An 18,709-nucleotide genomic window follows, 5' to 3' on the forward strand; every position below is an offset into this window, starting at 1 on the left:
TTCTAGCTTATCTCTCCATGCTTCAGGCTCACTGCCTTTATTTGGGTTTTTGCCCGAAACGTCGATTTCGAAGCTCCTTGGATGCTGCCTGAACTGCTGTGCTCTTCCAGCACCACCAATCCAGAATCTGATCAATTACTACCCCATTAGTGTACTCTCAATCGTCAGTAAATGGGATCACTGACAGTGTGATCAAGCGGCACTTGTTGAGTAATAAACTGCTCACTGATGCTCACTTTGGGCTCCACCACAGCCACTCAGCTCCTGACTTTATTACAGAGTTGACTTAAACATGGCAGGAAGGGCTGAACTGTAGAGGTGAGATGTAAGTGGCTTCCTTTGACATCAAGGCAACATTTGGCCGAGTGTGAATTAAGGAGCCCAAACAAAACTGCAGTCAATGTGAATCAGGCAAAAAACTCTCTACTAGTAGGAGTCAGACCTAGCATAAAGGAAGATGGTTGTGATTACTGGAGATCAGTCATCTCAGCTCCAGGGCAATCAACGTGTCCAGGGATGTTATGGCCTCTGGAGGAGGTGGGATTTGAACCTGGTCTCTTGGCTGAAGGTAGGAATATTACCATTACACCACAAGAATTTTGAAAATGCTTATTTACATACAGCCAATAACACAATCAACAATTGGGTATTGTCTTACCCAACCATTTCAACTGCTTCATCAATAACATTAACTCCATTGTAAGGTCAGGAGTGGGGATGATTGCCCAATGTTCAGCACCATTCATGACTCCTCAGATACTGAAGCTTATGTCTCTATGCAGCAAGATGGACAATAAATGCTGACCTATTCAACATTGTCCACAAACCACAATTAAATCAAACAAAAACATTCAGGCAAACATTCTTGCAATGATCATAAACATTGTTCCCATAGACTCTTAGAATAAATCTGGACAAACTAAATACTGTTAACTCTCTCCATTGTCTTTTGATTCCTCTCATCCAACCATACATAAGATGTGCTTCAGAAACAACTTTACCTGAATAATCTCTCCGAGGAACGGAAGGTGGCGGATGTTTCGTGAATCTGCAAATATTAAAAGATAAATCGATAGAGGCAAGATCGAGATGAAAAGCTACATCTGTGAGTGTGGAAATTCAAATTGTTAGTAATTCCAGTATCACATACAGAGAGGTTAACAAGAGCCAAGGACAACTCATAAGTTAGTGCATGTATGTTAGGGATATTATGCTGTTTGTTTCACATTAAAAGTGCATGCCAGTGATATTAGCTCTTTGAAAAGCCTGCTAAGTAAATTAAAACAAAACATTTTTGGTTAGAGTAGCAGATTACAGAATATATGAAATACTTCAGAAATCTGTCTTGTGTATTTTGAGGGAATTTGTGATAGGCCATGTCTGAAATAGAATTCTAAGTGGCCCACCTCCTCATCAAACTGAGTGCAGACCTGATTTAATTTAGGGCTGGGCCTCCTTCCCCTGCTACTGGCAAGATACACTCCTGTCCCAGTGCAGCTCACCTATTCCTAGCTAAGAAAAGATCAAAGGGTCCACACAGAGGTTTAACTGGATTAGTCTGCACTGTGGCTACAATAGTGCAGAGAGCAAAACATTTAGGAAGGTAGGTCCAGGAAGAGTTGGGAGGTGAGGGGTTAATGGCGAGTGGGAAGCTAAGGATGCCAGCCGACTTGTGGAACCTGAAAGGCAGATTTGGTCCACTTAGCATAAGAAACATAATATTATTTGGGCATTTTGGCGTCTTCTCCATGTCACATCTGGTTCAGCTTAGCACAGCATGCAATGTATATAAACTTTCCAACTGTCCCTCTAAATTGGCTCAGGGTTGTTATTATGCCATAGGATCCTGATTTTCTAACAGTAACATGGCTCTAGCTGCAAGCATATAATTGCCTAATAGAAGGTCACATTAAATGCTGCAGTGAAAGCCTCCAAAAGTGCTTCACAACCAATAAGATACTTTTGATATATAGTCACTGTTATAAGAGTACATGGCAGTCATCTATACATGTGCTCCTGTGAAGAATAAGGAAATAAATGAGCAATTAAACTGTTTCAGTGCTGCTGGCTGAGAGATAATTATTGGCCAAGACACTTGGAGAATTATCCTGCTTTTCTTTGAATAGTTCAGTGATATGGTTTACCTCCAACTGAGACGTTTAGTGGGATTCAAAAAACACAATGCAGCAGTTCTCCAGTACTGCACTGATGTGCCGGCAGAGAGGTCACTGGAGTCGGGTTTAAAACCCAAAACTTTCTCTCTCAGGAGGCAAGAGTGCTATCATTGAACTAAGACCAATGTAATGTTAAAATGAATCCTGCTGATAACAACTTTGCATCTGCCAATGCATTAGTAAATATTGTTAATCCATTCTGGTAGAGTTGTTATCCTCAGTAATATTGCAAGGTATTTGACTCACGTGTTTTTCTAGCCTAGACTATTCTAAATGGCCGAATCACTTAGAATGTTATGCTTTTAAATATTATTCCTCCACAGAAATGCAGCATTGTTCATTGAGTAATGAGTCAGAAAAACTGGCGACCACATGCTCAAAACCGAGCGATTTGTTCTTGTATTCAAGGTGTTCTTGTTCTACTAAAATATTATTGGTAGCGGGAATTATACAAATCTGCTTCATTTTAACAGAAGTCCCAAATATTAAATGGACCAGAATACTTCCATTTCTTATTGCTGTGCCAATAGCTATAAATCCATATGACAATAAAATATACAGAGTGGTCAATTGTTACTAAAGATTTCAAGATTATTAGGTACTCCAGAGTTAGTTTTTTTAAAAAATTGCACATAGGAATGATCACTCAACTTGTAAGAGATTAAAGGACCTTAAAATTTGTAGTCATGAAATCATAATTGGTCCTATGAATTGTAGCCAACTTATATTGTTTTCAATTATCCTTTTCACTAATTTGTATAAGGGCAAAACCAACATTTCACCAAATTCCAAAGAGTTCCTCCAAATGTATCACATTTCCTTGAGTAGATAGTGGCATTGCAGTAGTCCAGAGAAGGTACACTAGAGCAGAAGAAGGGGCTACCTTAGAAAAGGTTGAGCACGTTGTGCCTGTTCTCATTGGAATGTACAAGAATGAGAGACAACCTTATTGAAACATACAAAAACCTTCAGGGACTTAAAGTAGCTGAGAGATTATTACAGCATATAGTCACTGAATGAGAGGTCACACATTTTAGGGAATTTCTTCTCTAAGGGTAGTAGATCTGCAGATTTTCTTTTACTACAGAGGCTGGGTCATTAAGTGTAATCAAGGCTGAGACTGACAGATTTTTTGATCAGGACGGGAACGAAGGCAGGAAAGTGGAGTTGAGGACGATTAGATCAGTTATAACCTAGTTGAATGGTAGAGCAGACTCATTGGACTGAATGGTCTACTTCTGTTCCTGAACCTTTTCTTCTTAATAGCTACTTGCTTTGTTGAGAACCAACTGTAATGTGGCTCAATTCATTTATTTCTCTGCATATTTCCAAAAATTTCTTTTTTAATTGAGATTTTTCGTGGAGTTCTATCATTTTGCCTTACCTAAAATAACACTAGTGCTAATGCTCCATTCTTTCATAAATAACTAAATGATTAGGAATAAATTAGATTTTTTTCCAAAGGTCATTGGCATACAAAACTCTGACTCATGTGAGACTTCAAATCTGAACATCAACTGATAATAGAATGACTTGTTTTGATTACATCCCTGGATGGAGAACTGTGCATCAGTTAAGTGCTCAGTATCAGAATGATGCAAAAGTGTACCTGATGTTAACCAATGAGCAGTTATATTTGGAGAAAGCAATGAAGAAGAAAATTAATCACCATTTAAATATGCAAGATTTGATCAGGGAGAGTCAGCATGGCTATATCAGAGGGAGAGTTGAGAAGTGTGGCACTGGAAAAGCGCAGCAGATTAGGCAGCAGCCAAGGAGCAGGAGAGTCACGTTTTGGGCATAAGCTCTTCATCAGGAAGTTAAAAATCACACAACACCATTATAACCTGGTGTTGTGTGATTTTGTTTTTAAAACTTTGTCCACTTCAGTCCAACACCGGCATCTCCAAATCATGACTTTCATCAGGAAGGGCTTATGCCCGAAACATTGACTCTCCTGCTCTTTGGATGCTGCCTGATCCGCTGTGCTTTTCCAGTGCCAACCTTTTGACTCTGACTCTGCAGCATCTGGAGTCCTCACTTTGTCCTTTATCCGAGGGATGTCATGCATAACAAATCTCGTGGAATTGTTTTGAGGAGGTGACCAAGTGTTTGGATGAGGACAGGGCAGTTGAAGTACTTTTAATGGATTTCAGTAAGGCCTTTGGCAAGATCCCAAATTGGAAGGTGATAAAGAAGATAAAAGCTTCTGGGATCCAGGGTACTTTGTTAAGTTGGATCAAATATTGGCTTAGTGACAGGAGTTAGTGGTAGAAGAGCTGGGTCCCTTACTGCTTGTGATATTCTAATATGATGTATATGAGAATGTGGAGGGGAGGGGTGATGATAAGTAAGTTTGTGGACAACAAATATTAGCTCAGTGTTGACAGTGAGGATGAAGATGCTAGGTTATAGGAGGATATAGGTAGATCAATCAGATGGCAGATCAGTGGCAAATAGAATTTAACCATGATAAATGTGAGGTGATGCACTTTGGAAGAAAGAACAAAACACGAGTGTACTCAATGAATTGCAGGACACTTGGTTAGTTGGGAGGAACAGAGTGATCATGGGGTGCTTGTCCACAGGTTGCTGAAGGTGGTAAACAGGTTAATAAGGTAGTGAAGAAGTATTTGTGACGCTGTGTTCAGTTCTCATCACCACATTATAGGAAGGATGTGATTGCAGTGGAGGGATGCAAAAGGAGATATACCGGGATACTGCCTGGGATGGAGCATTTCAGCTATGAAGACACACTGGATAAGCTTGGGTTGTTTTCTTTGAAGCAGAGAGAGTTAGGTTGTATAAGATTACGTGGGGCATAGACAGGGTGAATAGAAAGCACCTGTAGTCCTGGGTCAAAGGGTCAATAACAAGGGGTATCATTTTAAAGTGAAAGGCAGGTTATTTAGAGGGAAACTGAGGAAATTTTTTACCAACATGGTGGTGTGTGTCAGAATGCTCTGCTTGGGAGGGTAAATGAGATGGAAAACCTTACAACCTTTAAAAAGTACTCAGATAAGCACTTGAAGTGTCATTGCATTCAAGGCTATGGACCTAGTGTGGAAAGGTGGGACCAGTGTAGGTGGTCCTATATACTCGATGGGCCAAAGGACATCTTCTGTACTATATGTTTCTATGATTCTATGATTTTGCTTTGGATAGTGCTTTGTTGTAGGGAAAATTATGACAGTATGAACTAATGCTTGGTAGCTAAACCCAAAGTATACAAATAATTCATTTCTAGCTTAATTGTGAAACTGGCCTTCATTCTTATTTTCACTCTAAAATGGCAAATCTCTTAACGGTACACCATGAAAACTCATACTCAAGGAAATATGATACTTTAGAACATTCTACTTAAATATAGCATAAATCTTTCTCTTTGTTCCAAAATTTGAATCTTGATGTTATTGTGGATGTATGGATATACAAAATTATCGGCCCCAGAATATTAACTGTTGTGATTATTCCGTATTCTACAATAAGAATTAGTAGAATAGAATTAGTCAAAGACAAACAAGTGGATTACACATTGTGTGTTCTTTATGCTGCTTTTTTTAAAAAAAGGTCGTAGGTGCATTAACGTGTAGGTTCAAGAGCACACCAAAGAGGAAAATAGGTTTGCTTTGTTCATTCATACCGATCCCAAGTACTTTTCCCAGTTTTGCGCATCAGGGCCATTTGTTCATTTTGGAACCTATGAGTCGGAGGAAATGCTCACAACTTAGCAAATGAGGATTTCTATAAACAAGTTAGAGTTTTTATTGGCATAACTCTGAAATATGACTTAAATAGGAGTGCATTTTCCATTTAATGTTCAGTCTTTTTTATTTGCAAATTGAAGAAGGTTAATTTACCATCGAGTGAAATGACTGCTCTTACAAACTCCCCAGTGGAAGTGTCTTAACATTTAGTTAATTTTCCCTAAATATTGGGGAAGAAATGGAAACATGACGTACATTATCATTTAAGAAGCAAGAAATGCAATGCAATTCTAAAGTTAAACAAACTGGAATAACAAAACTTGCTTGGACGAACGCTACATGAGATGCGTGCAGTATAAAATAAATTAAAGATTAAGACCTTAAGAGATCAGATCTAACAGTTCCATTTCTCAAAATTATGTTGATGACCAGGCTAGATTTTACAGTATTACAAGCAAATGGGTGAGAGAAAATGTTGATATGCAGATTTTATGATAATTGATTTAATTACATAGAGAAAAAATCCTTTGATATTAGCAAATCTGATGACAGCGATGATCAGTTATTATATTCAAGCTTAGTATGTCCATGATACAAAACATATTTCCGATGGACTATCTGAGACCATAAAAAGTACATCTAATCATTCATAATTTACATATATTTACACAAGCCTTAATTCCTTAGGGGAAGAATGCTATAACATAATTCTTTAGGTGTCAAATCATGTAAAAGGTGATCTAAATTACGAAGAATTTCAGTAACGTTTATCCACTGTGTAGCTGGGTCATAATGATCAAGGATGTTCTAACTTAAACACCATTTATGGTTTATTGGCATAAATCCTTGAATTGGAAACGCAACAAAATAAAAACACAGCCAAGTTTTCCTCTCCAAATTATGATCCTTCTGAAAGGCCAGTTGTGTGTACGTTGGCTGACAATATGATTTGATCTGAACAGAATACACTCAAAGTAGGATGCAAGCATTCACCATCAAGATTCATACATCAAGACATGTACTGTCTATGTGGTACGCAGGAGTATAATTCCGACACACAGTATAGAAGAAAAAAAAGGACAGAGATCTGTTCTTCTAAATGTCTTTGCTCTCCACTTCTGTTTCAATCCTAGGCAAAAGCTACCAAATGAACAGGCAGAAACATGTGAACATACCACAGTGAGATTGGAGTGAAGTCAAAATACTGTCTAATTTTTCTGAGTCTCTGCTAGGAAGAGGCCCAAATCTGAATTTGTCTAGTCCCCTCAAAATAAAGAGCCTGTGAAGAACCTAGAAGTATCATTCTCCAATAAACATCTAAGTACATCATTTTAGGATGAAAAAAACAAATGAGGACCAGTTAGACATATAATTTGGCTGCAGTTTCTGGACTATAGCCAGAAGTCTCAATGTCAGCAGCCATTATTACTGCTGCAGTTTTTTTTTAGGCATTACGGTAGCTATCACATTTCCTGTCCCAATTCTGAATAAAAGTGAATTCAAGCAGGTGTTCCTACATGAGGCACACCTACAGGGTATGATAATGATTGGAGCCCTGCCTGAGATACGATTGGGTTTGAACCAAAATGGGTGGAACTTACTTTGAGTGCATTTTGCATTATTTCATTTATTCAGGGAAATGGAAGAAACAGGGATGATAACAAAACATTGCATTTGTTCTGCAAGTTGTAACCATAATAATACACAGTAAGATTGTACATTCTCCCTGTGTCTGTGTGCTCTGGTCTCCTCCCACAATCCGAAGATGTGTAGGTTAGGTCGATTGGCCATATAAATTGACCATAGGGAATGCAGGGTTACAGGCACACTTTTCCCATGTCTGTGTGGGTTTCTGCTGGGTGCTCTGGTTTCCTCCCATATTCCAAAGATGTGCAGGTTAGGTCGATTGGCCACGCTAAGTTGACCATAATGTGCAGGCTAGATGATTAGCCATAGGGAATGCAGGGTAACAGGCATAGGGGTGGGTCTGGGTGGGATGCCCTTTGAAGGGTTGGTGTGGATGGGCCGAATGGCCTGCTTCCACACTGTAGGGACGGTATGTATGAAATTGTATAATGCAAACCAGTAACAATCAGGCAAACATGGGAGGAAATATCAAACTGGCCTTTGAGAACTTTACCTGTTCAAACTAAATCAATTTTTCAAGAGCTTTTCCATGGAGTTATTTACTACAAAATATATTAATGAAGCAAATATGCATAATATAAATACCTGATATGTGCTTATATTTAACAAAACATTTTGAAATATTTATCAAGTGTATAAAACTAATTATAGTGTATTTTAAAGGATAATGCAGATACAACTTGTAATTATATACGCAGTAAAATATCCTCCATTATTTAACATTACAATAATTTGTCAAATGTTTACATAGAGCCAAAGGACACTGACGTATGTGTGATCAAAACGTGGTCAATGAGGTCAGTTTTAAGGGACAACTAAAAAGGAGAATAGCGGGATCGAGAGATGAACAGGTTTAGGGAGGAAAATTCCAGAGCTTTGATCCTAGATATCTGAAAGCACAGAAGAATGTAAAGATAATCAACGGTGTACAAGGACCAGAGTCGAAGGAACATGGAGGAAAATGAAACGGTAAGATATATTGTTAAACAATAAAAGTAAAGCAGATATTTAGCAAATAAAATAATTTGGAATTTTGCAAGTAAATCTCTTTAATTAATCATGAAGTTCATAACTCTAACAAATTGCATTTCTTTAGAATTATGTACAGTAGCGCCTCGACTTACGAACTTAATCCGTTCCAGGACCCGAAAAGTTCACGAACCGAATCAATTTTTCCCATTGTTTGGATAGCATAAGATTGCTTGGACGTAGCAACCAACGCTGCTCACAGCGCACGCGCCAAAGATGAACTGAATGAGATCACATGGGGCCCAAGAGCTTTTGCGTTCAACAAGCGCATAGCAAAGCAGTACAATGAAACCACGTGGTCGCATATGGGCTTTTCGCGTTCGTACCGTCGTTCGTACCTTGAATTTCGTATGTATGTTGAAGCAAAATTTTACGTACAATCCTGTTCGTAAACTGATTTGTTCGTGAATGGGGTCGTTCAAATGTCGAGGCACTACTGTATTTGAATGATAAATTTATGTAACGACCAGTTGACTTATATATGATTGATCTCGCCGAGCTGGAAGGTTAACTTATATACTTATCATCAACCTGAGCTACAAATCTTCTCAAAAATCACTAACATTCAAAATTTTTTGTAATAGGAAGAATATCCAATCATATACAGAGAAAGGAAAGAGAAGAAAGAAAGATTGTTTAGCATGTATTTTTCAAATACCAAAAGTAAACAATCTGAAGTTACAATTATTTTAGGACCCGAATAAACATCTCTAGTAGACATCTCATCAACAAATAGGTTTCTAAATTATGTGAAATGAGGCCTAAATTCAACTTACTTTTTAAACCTGCTCATAAATCCGCCATCACTCTTTTGGATGTCATGAACAATCTTTTGAATTTGTCTGTAAGAAAAGAAACAACAGAAATTAAACTTTAGAATAACATTTTGTAAACTTTGAACCATACAGTACAGAAAGTAGCCATACGATTTAATATTAGTGCTGTATAATGCAAACGGGGTAGTTTTGTAAAAGGATTTTTTAAAAATGCCCTCACAAGTATGGCAGCTGATAATATGAATCAGTTCAGTACTGCAGCATACTGCCCAAAATGTCTCAGGATTTATTAGTTAATCCAAGCTATTCAAACTCACCTACGAGGGAATTGCTGTGTTTACCTTTGCAGCTCTAGTTTAGTTTCTTCAAGGGGCTGCTTTTAAATTTTTACTTGTACTTCAGTCCTATATTCCCAATCTATGGGCATCCTGTACAGTTTGGAGGAACTCCTCAAGGGCCTGGCCAAGGTAACCAGATCACAGGCTGCAGAGAGGGGACTGTCTGATCCTCTTCTGTGGTTATGTTTGCACTCAGGAATCTAAGGGGAAGGAGCGTGCGGATCCTGCAGCATAATAAAGGGTTTTAGGGGGTGGTGGGGTTTGGAGGTGAGGGCGTTGTTGGGGGTTTTGGAGACAGGATCTTGTGTTGATGAAGCTGGATTAAAAAAGGAATTCCACTCTTTGTATCAAATGTTATGTAATATAAAAATCAAGATTCATCAATGAGTTGATTTTAAACCATTATTAAGACTCCTTGACATAACAGGTAAGAAATGGAGGTTTTAGATGAGGTGCAATACAGACGTTCTAAGAAACTGCTTGGAATGAGGAATTACAATTACATAGATTTGAGTGCAGTTCTGAATGGCTTGGCAGAAACCATACTGGTGTTGCATATTATTATTTTGCACATGCCACTTGATAGCACTGTTGATGACCCCTTCCATCGCTTTGTTGATTGAGAGTAGACCGACAGGGCAGTAATTGGCCATTTTGGATCTGTCCTGCTTTTTGTGGAAAAGACATACCTGGGCATCAATGGTGAAGGTGAAGGTGTGGTTGAGCAAATTAGTAGATACAGAAATATTCAGTTGAAGGCATCACTGATGGTAAATGATTGTGAAAGTGTAGTTGTAAGTAATTTGGAAAAGAGATTGTTCCAGATCAGTCAGAAGGAAATGGGCTTTGAAGGGAAATGAGATTAAATTAGTATGAAATAGATTGAAGATATAGGGAGGAAGCTCAATTAATGCAATTACAGCTATTTGGTTACATGTATGTTGAACATTGACATGGACTAGTTGAGCCCAATGATTTGTTTTTGTATTATAACTGCTACGTACTTTAGTGAGCTGAGAATTAGTGTTGTATTTATTCAGCATTTTCTCTGAAGACATCATGTATAACACAAGCTGCTGAAATCCAGCTATTAAAAAAATTTCTACTTTCCACAAAGGACATTCCTTAACTGGGTCTGTCAGTTTTATTGTCAATGTTTATTTCCTTCAATAAAAGCAAAACACTGCAGATGCTGAAAATATGTAACCAACACAGAAAATGTTGGAGAGACTCAGCAGTTCTAGAAGCATATGATGATTGAAAAAACAGGATTAAATTTCAAATCTAGAAACTTAAAATCTATTTCTCTCCAGACTTCCAGACCTGCAGAGTTTCTTCAGCACTCTCCATGCTTGTGTTATTGAAAAAAAAACTTGTAATAGAAGCTTCTTGAAAATGAAAATCAAACATTAGAATTCCCACTATTGCAGATTAGTTGCCAAAGTTTTGAAATAAAATTGGACTGGAGCTTGCTATGAGACGCATTTTTCCTAGATTTACACAATTTTAGTGACCCGCTGTTCTATGAAATGGAAATGCAGACAATTGATCTGTTTTGTGTCAAGTTTGTAGACCCTGTTAATTCCTGCAGCTTTGAGAGTAGTTTCTGATTTGTTTGCACACTCTCAGTGAAGGTTTGTTCATCGTAATACAACATCATCTATATCAGAGGTGAACACCTGTGGGGAAGTATGAACAACCACATTAATAAACAGGAAGACTATAAGAGATTGCAAATCCCAGTATCCAGATTGTCAGTTAGATAGGTCATTAAAAATACAACATTCAGGGCCCATTCTCTCCCTTCATTCCTGCAAACCACTGGATAGATATTTGCTTTTTTCACAAGTTATTTAGTGAAACAAGCCAGCTGCTACCTTGGCCTGATTTGGCAGAAAGTCAGATTTGTCATTTTGGACCCAGGCCTTTCTGGTGAGCTACAAACCTTGTTCAGCCAGGCTGCTAGAACTTGTCACAACATTGTGTGGGTCGAATACTGAGACAGCCTGCGGTTGGTCCTGGACAGTGGAGAGTAAAGTGGAGGGGAGGGGTGAGCTGGGCTGGCAGCAATATTTTATACATGTTTTTAGAAAGGTGAGGCATTCTCAATTTCCTGGTCAATGACAGGACATTTGAGCAGAGAATGTGATGCATGCTTCACTTGCTACTCCATAAAGTTACAACTGACTACATCATAGAAATATCACCCACATACTCCAGAGGACCATTGAGTGATGAGTGATGTAGACTAAGTCTGTTGAGTCCATTGTCACCTAATCGTGCTTTTTGTGCCCTTTTTGGAGGGTTGGAGGGTGAATGTCAAGACTGAGCCCACTTCCATTCGGCTCACTTTTTAAAAAGTTCATTCGTACAATATGGGCATCACTGATTGGGCAACATTTATTGTCAGTCCCCAGTTGACCTAAGGAAAGTGGTGATGAGCTGCAGTCCATGTACTGTAGCTTGATTCACAATGCCCTTAGGGAGGAAATTCCAAGGTTTTGACCCAGCGACAGTGAAGGAATGGTGCTATGTTTCCAAGTCAGGATGGTGAGTGGCTTGCAGGGGAACATGCAGATGGGGGTGGTATTCCCATATATCTGCTGCCCTTGTCCTTCTCAATGGAAGCAGTTGTGGGTTTGGAAGGTGCTGTCTGAGGATCTTTGGTGAATTTCTGTGTGCATATTGTAGATAATACATTCTGCCGCTGCTGAGCATTGCTGGTGGATGCTTGCGTATATGAACATTCATGATAAAGGGTTTATGCCTGAAATGTCAAGTCACCTGCTCCTTGGATGCTGCCTGACCTGCTATGCTTTTCCAGCGCCACACTTTTCAACGCTTGTGCATATGGTGCCTGTCAAATCAGCTGCTTTGTCCTGGATGGCGTCAAGCTTCTTGAGAGTTGTTACAGCTACACTCATCCAGACAGGAATTAGTTCAAGTATGTTTTACCCTCTTGTTGGTTCCCTCATCATCTACAGCAGACCCAGTCTGGCAGCAATGTTGTTTAGGACCTGACCAGTTTGATCAGCAGTGCTACTGCCGAGCCATTCTTGGTGGTGGACATTGAAATCCCCCAGCCTCAGCCCTTGCCACTCTCAGTGCTTCTTCCAAGCGGTGTTCAGAAGGAGGAGTACTGATTCATCAACCAAGGGAGGATGGTGCGTGATAATTAGCAGGTTTCCTTGCCAATGTTTAACTTGAAGCCATGAGACTTCCTGGGACCCAGATCAATGTTGAGAACTCCCAGAGCAACACCTCCTGACTGCAACTTCTATCTTGTCACTAGGACAGGACACATCCAAGGATGATAGTAGTGGTGTCTGGGACAATATAAAACACGATTTTGTGAGTATGACTATGTCAGGCTGTTGCTTGACTAGTCTGCAAGACAGCTAGAGTCCCCAGATGTTAATAAGAGGACTTTGCAGGGTCAATGGGGCTATTTCGCTGTTCCTCTGGTGCCCAGTTTGACGCCAGGTTTCATTTTTTTGTTGAGACTTTGTAACAAGTGATAAAACTGAATGGCTTGCTAGACCATTTCAGAGAGCAGTTGAGAGTCAAACACATTGCTGTGGGTCTGGATTCACATTTATACCAGATCAGGTGAGGATGGCAGATTCCCTTCCCTGAGTGAAATTATTGAGCCAAACAGGTTTTCCCAACAATCAACAATCGTTTCATGATCATCAGTAGATTCTTAATTCCAGAGCTTCCCCAATGTTGGGGAAAATTACAGGTACTGGCTTGGTGCCCAATGTTTTAACTGCAACCATCAAAGACTGCTGGTCAGTTTTCCTGCCCACAGATTAGATTAGATTACTTACAGTGTGGAAACAGGCCCTTCGGCCCAACAAGTCCACACCGACCCGCCGAAGCGCAACCCACCCATACCCCTACATTTACCCCTTACCTAACACTACAGGCAATTTAGCATGGCCAATTCACCTGACCTGCACATCTTTGGACTGTGGGAGGAAACCGGAGCACCCGGAGGAAACCCATGCAGACATGGGGAGATCGTGCAAACTCCACACAGTCAGTTGCCTGAGGCAGGAATTGAACCCGGGTCTCTGGCGCTGTGAGGCAGCAGTGCTAACCACTGTGCCACCGTGCCACCCAAACTGTAATATTTAGCTCTCTTTCCGTTTACTGATTGCAATTTGTAATTTTATTACTTGGATATAAGCTGTCTTTTATTGGATTAAGAAACAGTGGGCACCAGAAATGTCTACTTCTGATAATTGAATATGAATGATTAACCTGTTTAAAGTACTGAATGCTGTTTTTATGGAAGGCATTGAAACATTTAATTTTAACACATTAACTCTTCTGTTACAAGCAGCTGCCATATTAAATATATATTTTATTTCCCATAAATTTTATTTTTAATTTCTATCATCTTGAAAAATATTTTATGTGTAACCGTTTGATCAGCATTTTAAAAAGCAAAAAGACAAACAAATATTCAAGACTTTTAGTCCTATGGTCTTCTTTTTGATGTTCATGTACCCTTACAATCTCCTGAAGCTTTGTAAAAATGAAGGCTGTTTAAAATTAAAATAATACAGCAAAGCTCTAATCAAATCAGTTTGAACTTGCCTAGAACTTGCAAATGATGTTGACACAGAATAAATTGCAACAGGAGCTCATGTTGTTTTGTGCATGCAGACTAAAAGTTCAGGAGTGAATGGGATAAGCTGGATTCTCATCTTGCAGGTACTAAACAATCCAGCAGAATGCAGAACGTGCAACTGCCAGATTTTCCATCAATTTAAATAAATTCAAGGAAAACCAGATGGACCGAAATTGGCTTACGTTCCTCTTCTCTATTCAGTCTTTCCTGCACCCCTTTCTGCACCACCTTACATTTTGCCACTCTAGTTACAAATCCAACTTGGACAACCCAGGTAAAAATCTATTTATTTGGGATCAGAGTCAGCCAGTCCAAGTCACCACAAATACTTTTACTTTCTGAAAGGTTACAGATATTAATTATTTGGAAGAATTACAGTGGACTCCAAAAAAGACAGTGGATACTTCATAAAAAGGGAAAAAAAGAACATAATTTTCTTTGGATCCACTACGTCATACATTCATTGCGCCATTTTCTATTTAAAATTCAAAATCTGCTCCTGTGAACAGTTTTATTTTAGTTGCAATCTCAGATTTTTGAAATTGCTGCTCCGCTTTTGACAACCCAGCAACTTCACACTTCTCGACATAGATGTAGAATATGTTCGGTTTGTTTTCACTACCAGTTTAATGGTGAGATGTTAATCTAGGCTCTGTAGATAGGGAGTTTAAACAAAATAGATGCGATGAGGGAATAGGAGAAAGTGAGACTACAGATGCTGGAGTTCAGAGTTGAATAGTGTGGTGCCGGAAAAGCACAACCGGTCAGGCAGCATCCGAGGAGGAGAATCGATGTTTTGAGCATAAGCCCTTCATCAGGCCTGTGGTCTAAAGGGGATGAGAGCAAGGTAGCTGGGAATGGGACAGTTAGTTGAAAGTGGGGGTGAAGTGATAGGCCAGACAGGAGGGTGAAGCTGATATGGAAATGGCGATGAGGGAATACCAGATAATGGTACTTGGGTAGTTGAAGGCACAGAGTCCAATGAGTGAGTGATAGGAGAGTGGATGTGCAAGAGGTCAGAGAATAAACAGCTAATGGTGGGGAGGCTGAGGTGGGGAGAATGGTTGAGGTGTCAAAGTTACAGAAAGATTAAATCAGTGATGCATGTTAATTGACTATCTTTCAATGCTTATTCTGCTGTCTAAACTTCCTGACTTTTAAGCATTTGCCTACAAAGTTAATTATTGGTTACATGGAATAAAAAACATTTTTTAAAACCATCTGTAAGACTACATATACGTGAGTAAGTTTACTGTCAAGGAAAAACTGTCATGACTGTTAATTCACCATCAAATTTGGATCCAAATATGTAGAAGGGTATAGGTTTGGAAGAAATTGTTGTGTTTAAGAGGGCTAGGTCACGAAACAATTAAATTGAGAATTGTTTTAAGGAATTCATATTTTGTGTGACAATGTAAATAAAAGAGATAGTGAAGAATGGTTGACAAGGTCAGAAATGAGGCAGAGTCAAAGAGTGTGGTGCTGGAAAAGCACAGCTGGTTAGGCAGCATCCACAGGAGCAGTACAGTTGACATTTTGAGCATAAGCTCCTCATTAGGAATGAGAGGGTGGCCCAAGGGGGCTGACAGATAAATGGGAGGGGTGTTGGGGTGGGGGGCAAGGTAGCTAGGCATGCGATAAGTAGATGAAGGTGTGGATGAAGGTGATAGGTTGGAGAGGGGAGTGGAGCAGATAGGTGGGAAGGAAGAAATGAGGCAGCAGACTTTATGATCAGATGAACTTTAGAGGGTGGGAAGCCATCAAGAAGAACATGGCATTATTTGGGTCAGAATGTGACAACTAATCTATGCAATTAGAAGTTTCCGAAAGGGTTAACTGAGAATATGAAATCAGCTCCACCCATCAATATATAAAGATTCTTGGGCGGAATTAACCATTGTATATGCAGTGTTTGGTTCCATTTATCTAATGCTCAGTCCATGTAGCCAACAGCAATATGCATTTATTCTTAAATAAAGCTTGATGTATTAAAGAGCCTACCCAGTAATTATGATGTTATGTAACTAGCCATTAAACACTATGTAGCTGAAAATGGTCCTGAAGAAGGGCTTATGCCCGATACGTCGATTCTCCTGTTCCCTGGATGCTGCCTGACCTGCTGCGCTTTTCCAGCAACACATTTTCAGCTCTGATCTCCAGCATCTGCAGACCTCACTTTCTCCTCATTAAACACTAAGTTATTCTGTTCAACAAGACTGAGCCTCCTTTTTGCTCACATTTTTGTGTGACTATCTTTTCCTGGTTGGTATCAGTAATTCTGACTAACATCAATGAGAAGGATTGGTACCAGCGAGCCAGTGAACTTAGGCATCAAAATGATTCAGGTGAACACAACCATATCTTATACCACGTCGTCAGAGGTCCAGATTCTGTCAGATGTACCACAGTAGCAGCAGGAGTACATCATTACTTCCTATAATATGCTAGCTGTAGTGATCTTTTGAAGTCATCAGCGAAGACAGAAAAAAATTCCAGTCCATGAACAACTCAACACAGATTCAGTGGACTGAAGGCCGCTCTAAACATTGTGACTCTATGACTCTACTCAGCAGCCGAAATGGAACAGTCAGTCAACTTCTGAAAATGTAGCAGCCAGAATTTTAAAAAGGCTGGAGAATAATAGCATTTAGCCAACCAGAAAAAAGTATGAAAAAAACTAGACGTAATGAAAATCATTGAAAATGCTTAGGCAAACTATAAGATCGCCCCCAAAGTTCCAAGGGGAAAATTCGAAATCACAAGCCCAGAACAGTGTGAATGTTATTGGACACCCAAAGTAAATTAAGTGCCATAGAAGAAGCGTGAAAATTCATTCACTTAAGAAAGAGATCCAATCTGAGAATCTAAAAAGGAGGCTTAAATGACTATATTTAGTAAACATGCATCATTATAAATTGTTTAAAACTGTCATGAAAAGCTGAAGCAAAAAATTTTGTAAGAAAGGACACATTAAAAAAAATTGTAAACTCAGCAGTGTAATACAAATCATTAAATGACAAATGTCAAAGGCAGAAAAGAAGTTTACTAAAAATATAGAAAACTAATAACCAATAAAGACTTAAAGAGCGCATGTATTTAGCAATGTTACCATTTTTTTAACTCAAAAAAAAAATTCTTGGGGGTAAAGCAGAAAAGATACAAATCATCCATATTGTTAAAGAGTGCTAACCTACTCAGGATAGAAATAGGATGAATTAACAATCCTCTTCCATCTTCGAAAGGATAAAAATACAGATTTTTTTTCATTTCAGGACATTTCAACATTTCAAACATTTCAATGATCTTCATAGGCTTAAAGAAAATTTCTTAATTAAGAGCTTAATTGAAAATGTTTAGAAGATTTTAGACTTCTTCAAAAAAGCAAAGAACTTCTGTTAAGGAGGGCAGAAGTAACATTCTTTATTTAAACAACAAAGCTTCATAATTGCAAATCTTTATTAACAATTCATGTTCATCATCCAAAAACCATTTTAAAAAAATCGTAATATTTTTAAAAACTTGAAGAAGCTTCAACAATGTAATACAACTGTAGTAATTGTACAATTTAAAACATTAAACATCAATACCAGCTCTACCTACAAAAGACATTTAACAGTTTTAAAGTCAATCGCTTAAGTAGAATTAGAATTAGCTTTGGCATATGTACTCAGATGAGTAGTCACAAGTTTATAAGTCACCACTTTCAGCACCATTTAGGTACAAAGGTACCTAGGTACAACTTCTTCAGTTACAAGATCTTTGAAATACAGAAATTAAACGTTGCAGAAATAAAAAGTCAGAACAATGGTTTTCCAGCTCAGACCACACTGGCACCTAACCCTCCAGCCTGCACTGGGCCTTGGTTCCAGACTGCACCAGGCTTCATTGTGAGGTTCAGAAGGCTGGGAATAGCAGTTGAATGCAATGGCGTGAGAGAAATTTATTACAACTCCAAGCACATTTAAAATGACAGGTACTTCAAGCAGGCAATTAGCTAGACATTTTGGAAAAGACCATTCTTTAGATACAAACACATGAACAAGGATTAGATATTGGCCATTCTGTTTTGACCCTGTTGTGCTACTTAATAAGGTCACATCTGATCTGATTGTAACCACAAATCTGCATTCTCATTTACCTCTGACAACCTTTCACTCACTTGCTTACCAAGAACCTATCCCATTCTGACTTAAAAATATTTGAGGACTCTGCTTCTCCATCACCTTTTGAGAAAGAATTCCCAAGACTCACGATGCTTTGTGAGGAAAAGATTCACTGCAGCTCTCTTTGAATGGGTGGTCTCTAGCTCTAGATTCTCCCATCAGAGAAAACATCCTCTTCACATCTACCTTTCCATGACCCCTCAGGATCTTGCAGATTTTTCAACGAACGTGTCTCT

General features: G+C 38.9%; 1 protein-coding gene across 9 annotated transcripts in view; it reads right to left on the minus strand.

The window, feature by feature from the left end:
• Positions 1-18,709, minus strand: part of blnk (B cell linker) — a 199,241-nt gene that overhangs the window by 63,484 nt on the left and 117,048 nt on the right. For 6 of the 9 annotated variants that reach the window (XM_043712515.1, XM_043712514.1, XM_043712517.1 and 3 more), the window contains 3 exons: positions 9,334-9,399; positions 5,818-5,874; positions 1,002-1,048 (listed from right to left, as the gene is read on the minus strand). In XM_043712515.1, the coding sequence (XP_043568450.1) occupies positions 1,002-1,048; positions 5,818-5,874; positions 9,334-9,399 (170 nt within the window). The remainder of the gene's footprint in view (positions 1-1,001; positions 1,049-5,817; positions 5,875-9,333; positions 9,400-18,709) is intronic. The other 3 variants (XM_043712516.1, XM_043712522.1, XM_043712523.1) reach the window with 1 other exon arrangement.

Source organism: Chiloscyllium plagiosum, chromosome 22, assembly GCF_004010195.1.
Source record: "Chiloscyllium plagiosum isolate BGI_BamShark_2017 chromosome 22, ASM401019v2, whole genome shotgun sequence".
Lineage (NCBI taxonomy): Eukaryota > Metazoa > Chordata > Chondrichthyes > Orectolobiformes > Hemiscylliidae > Chiloscyllium > Chiloscyllium plagiosum.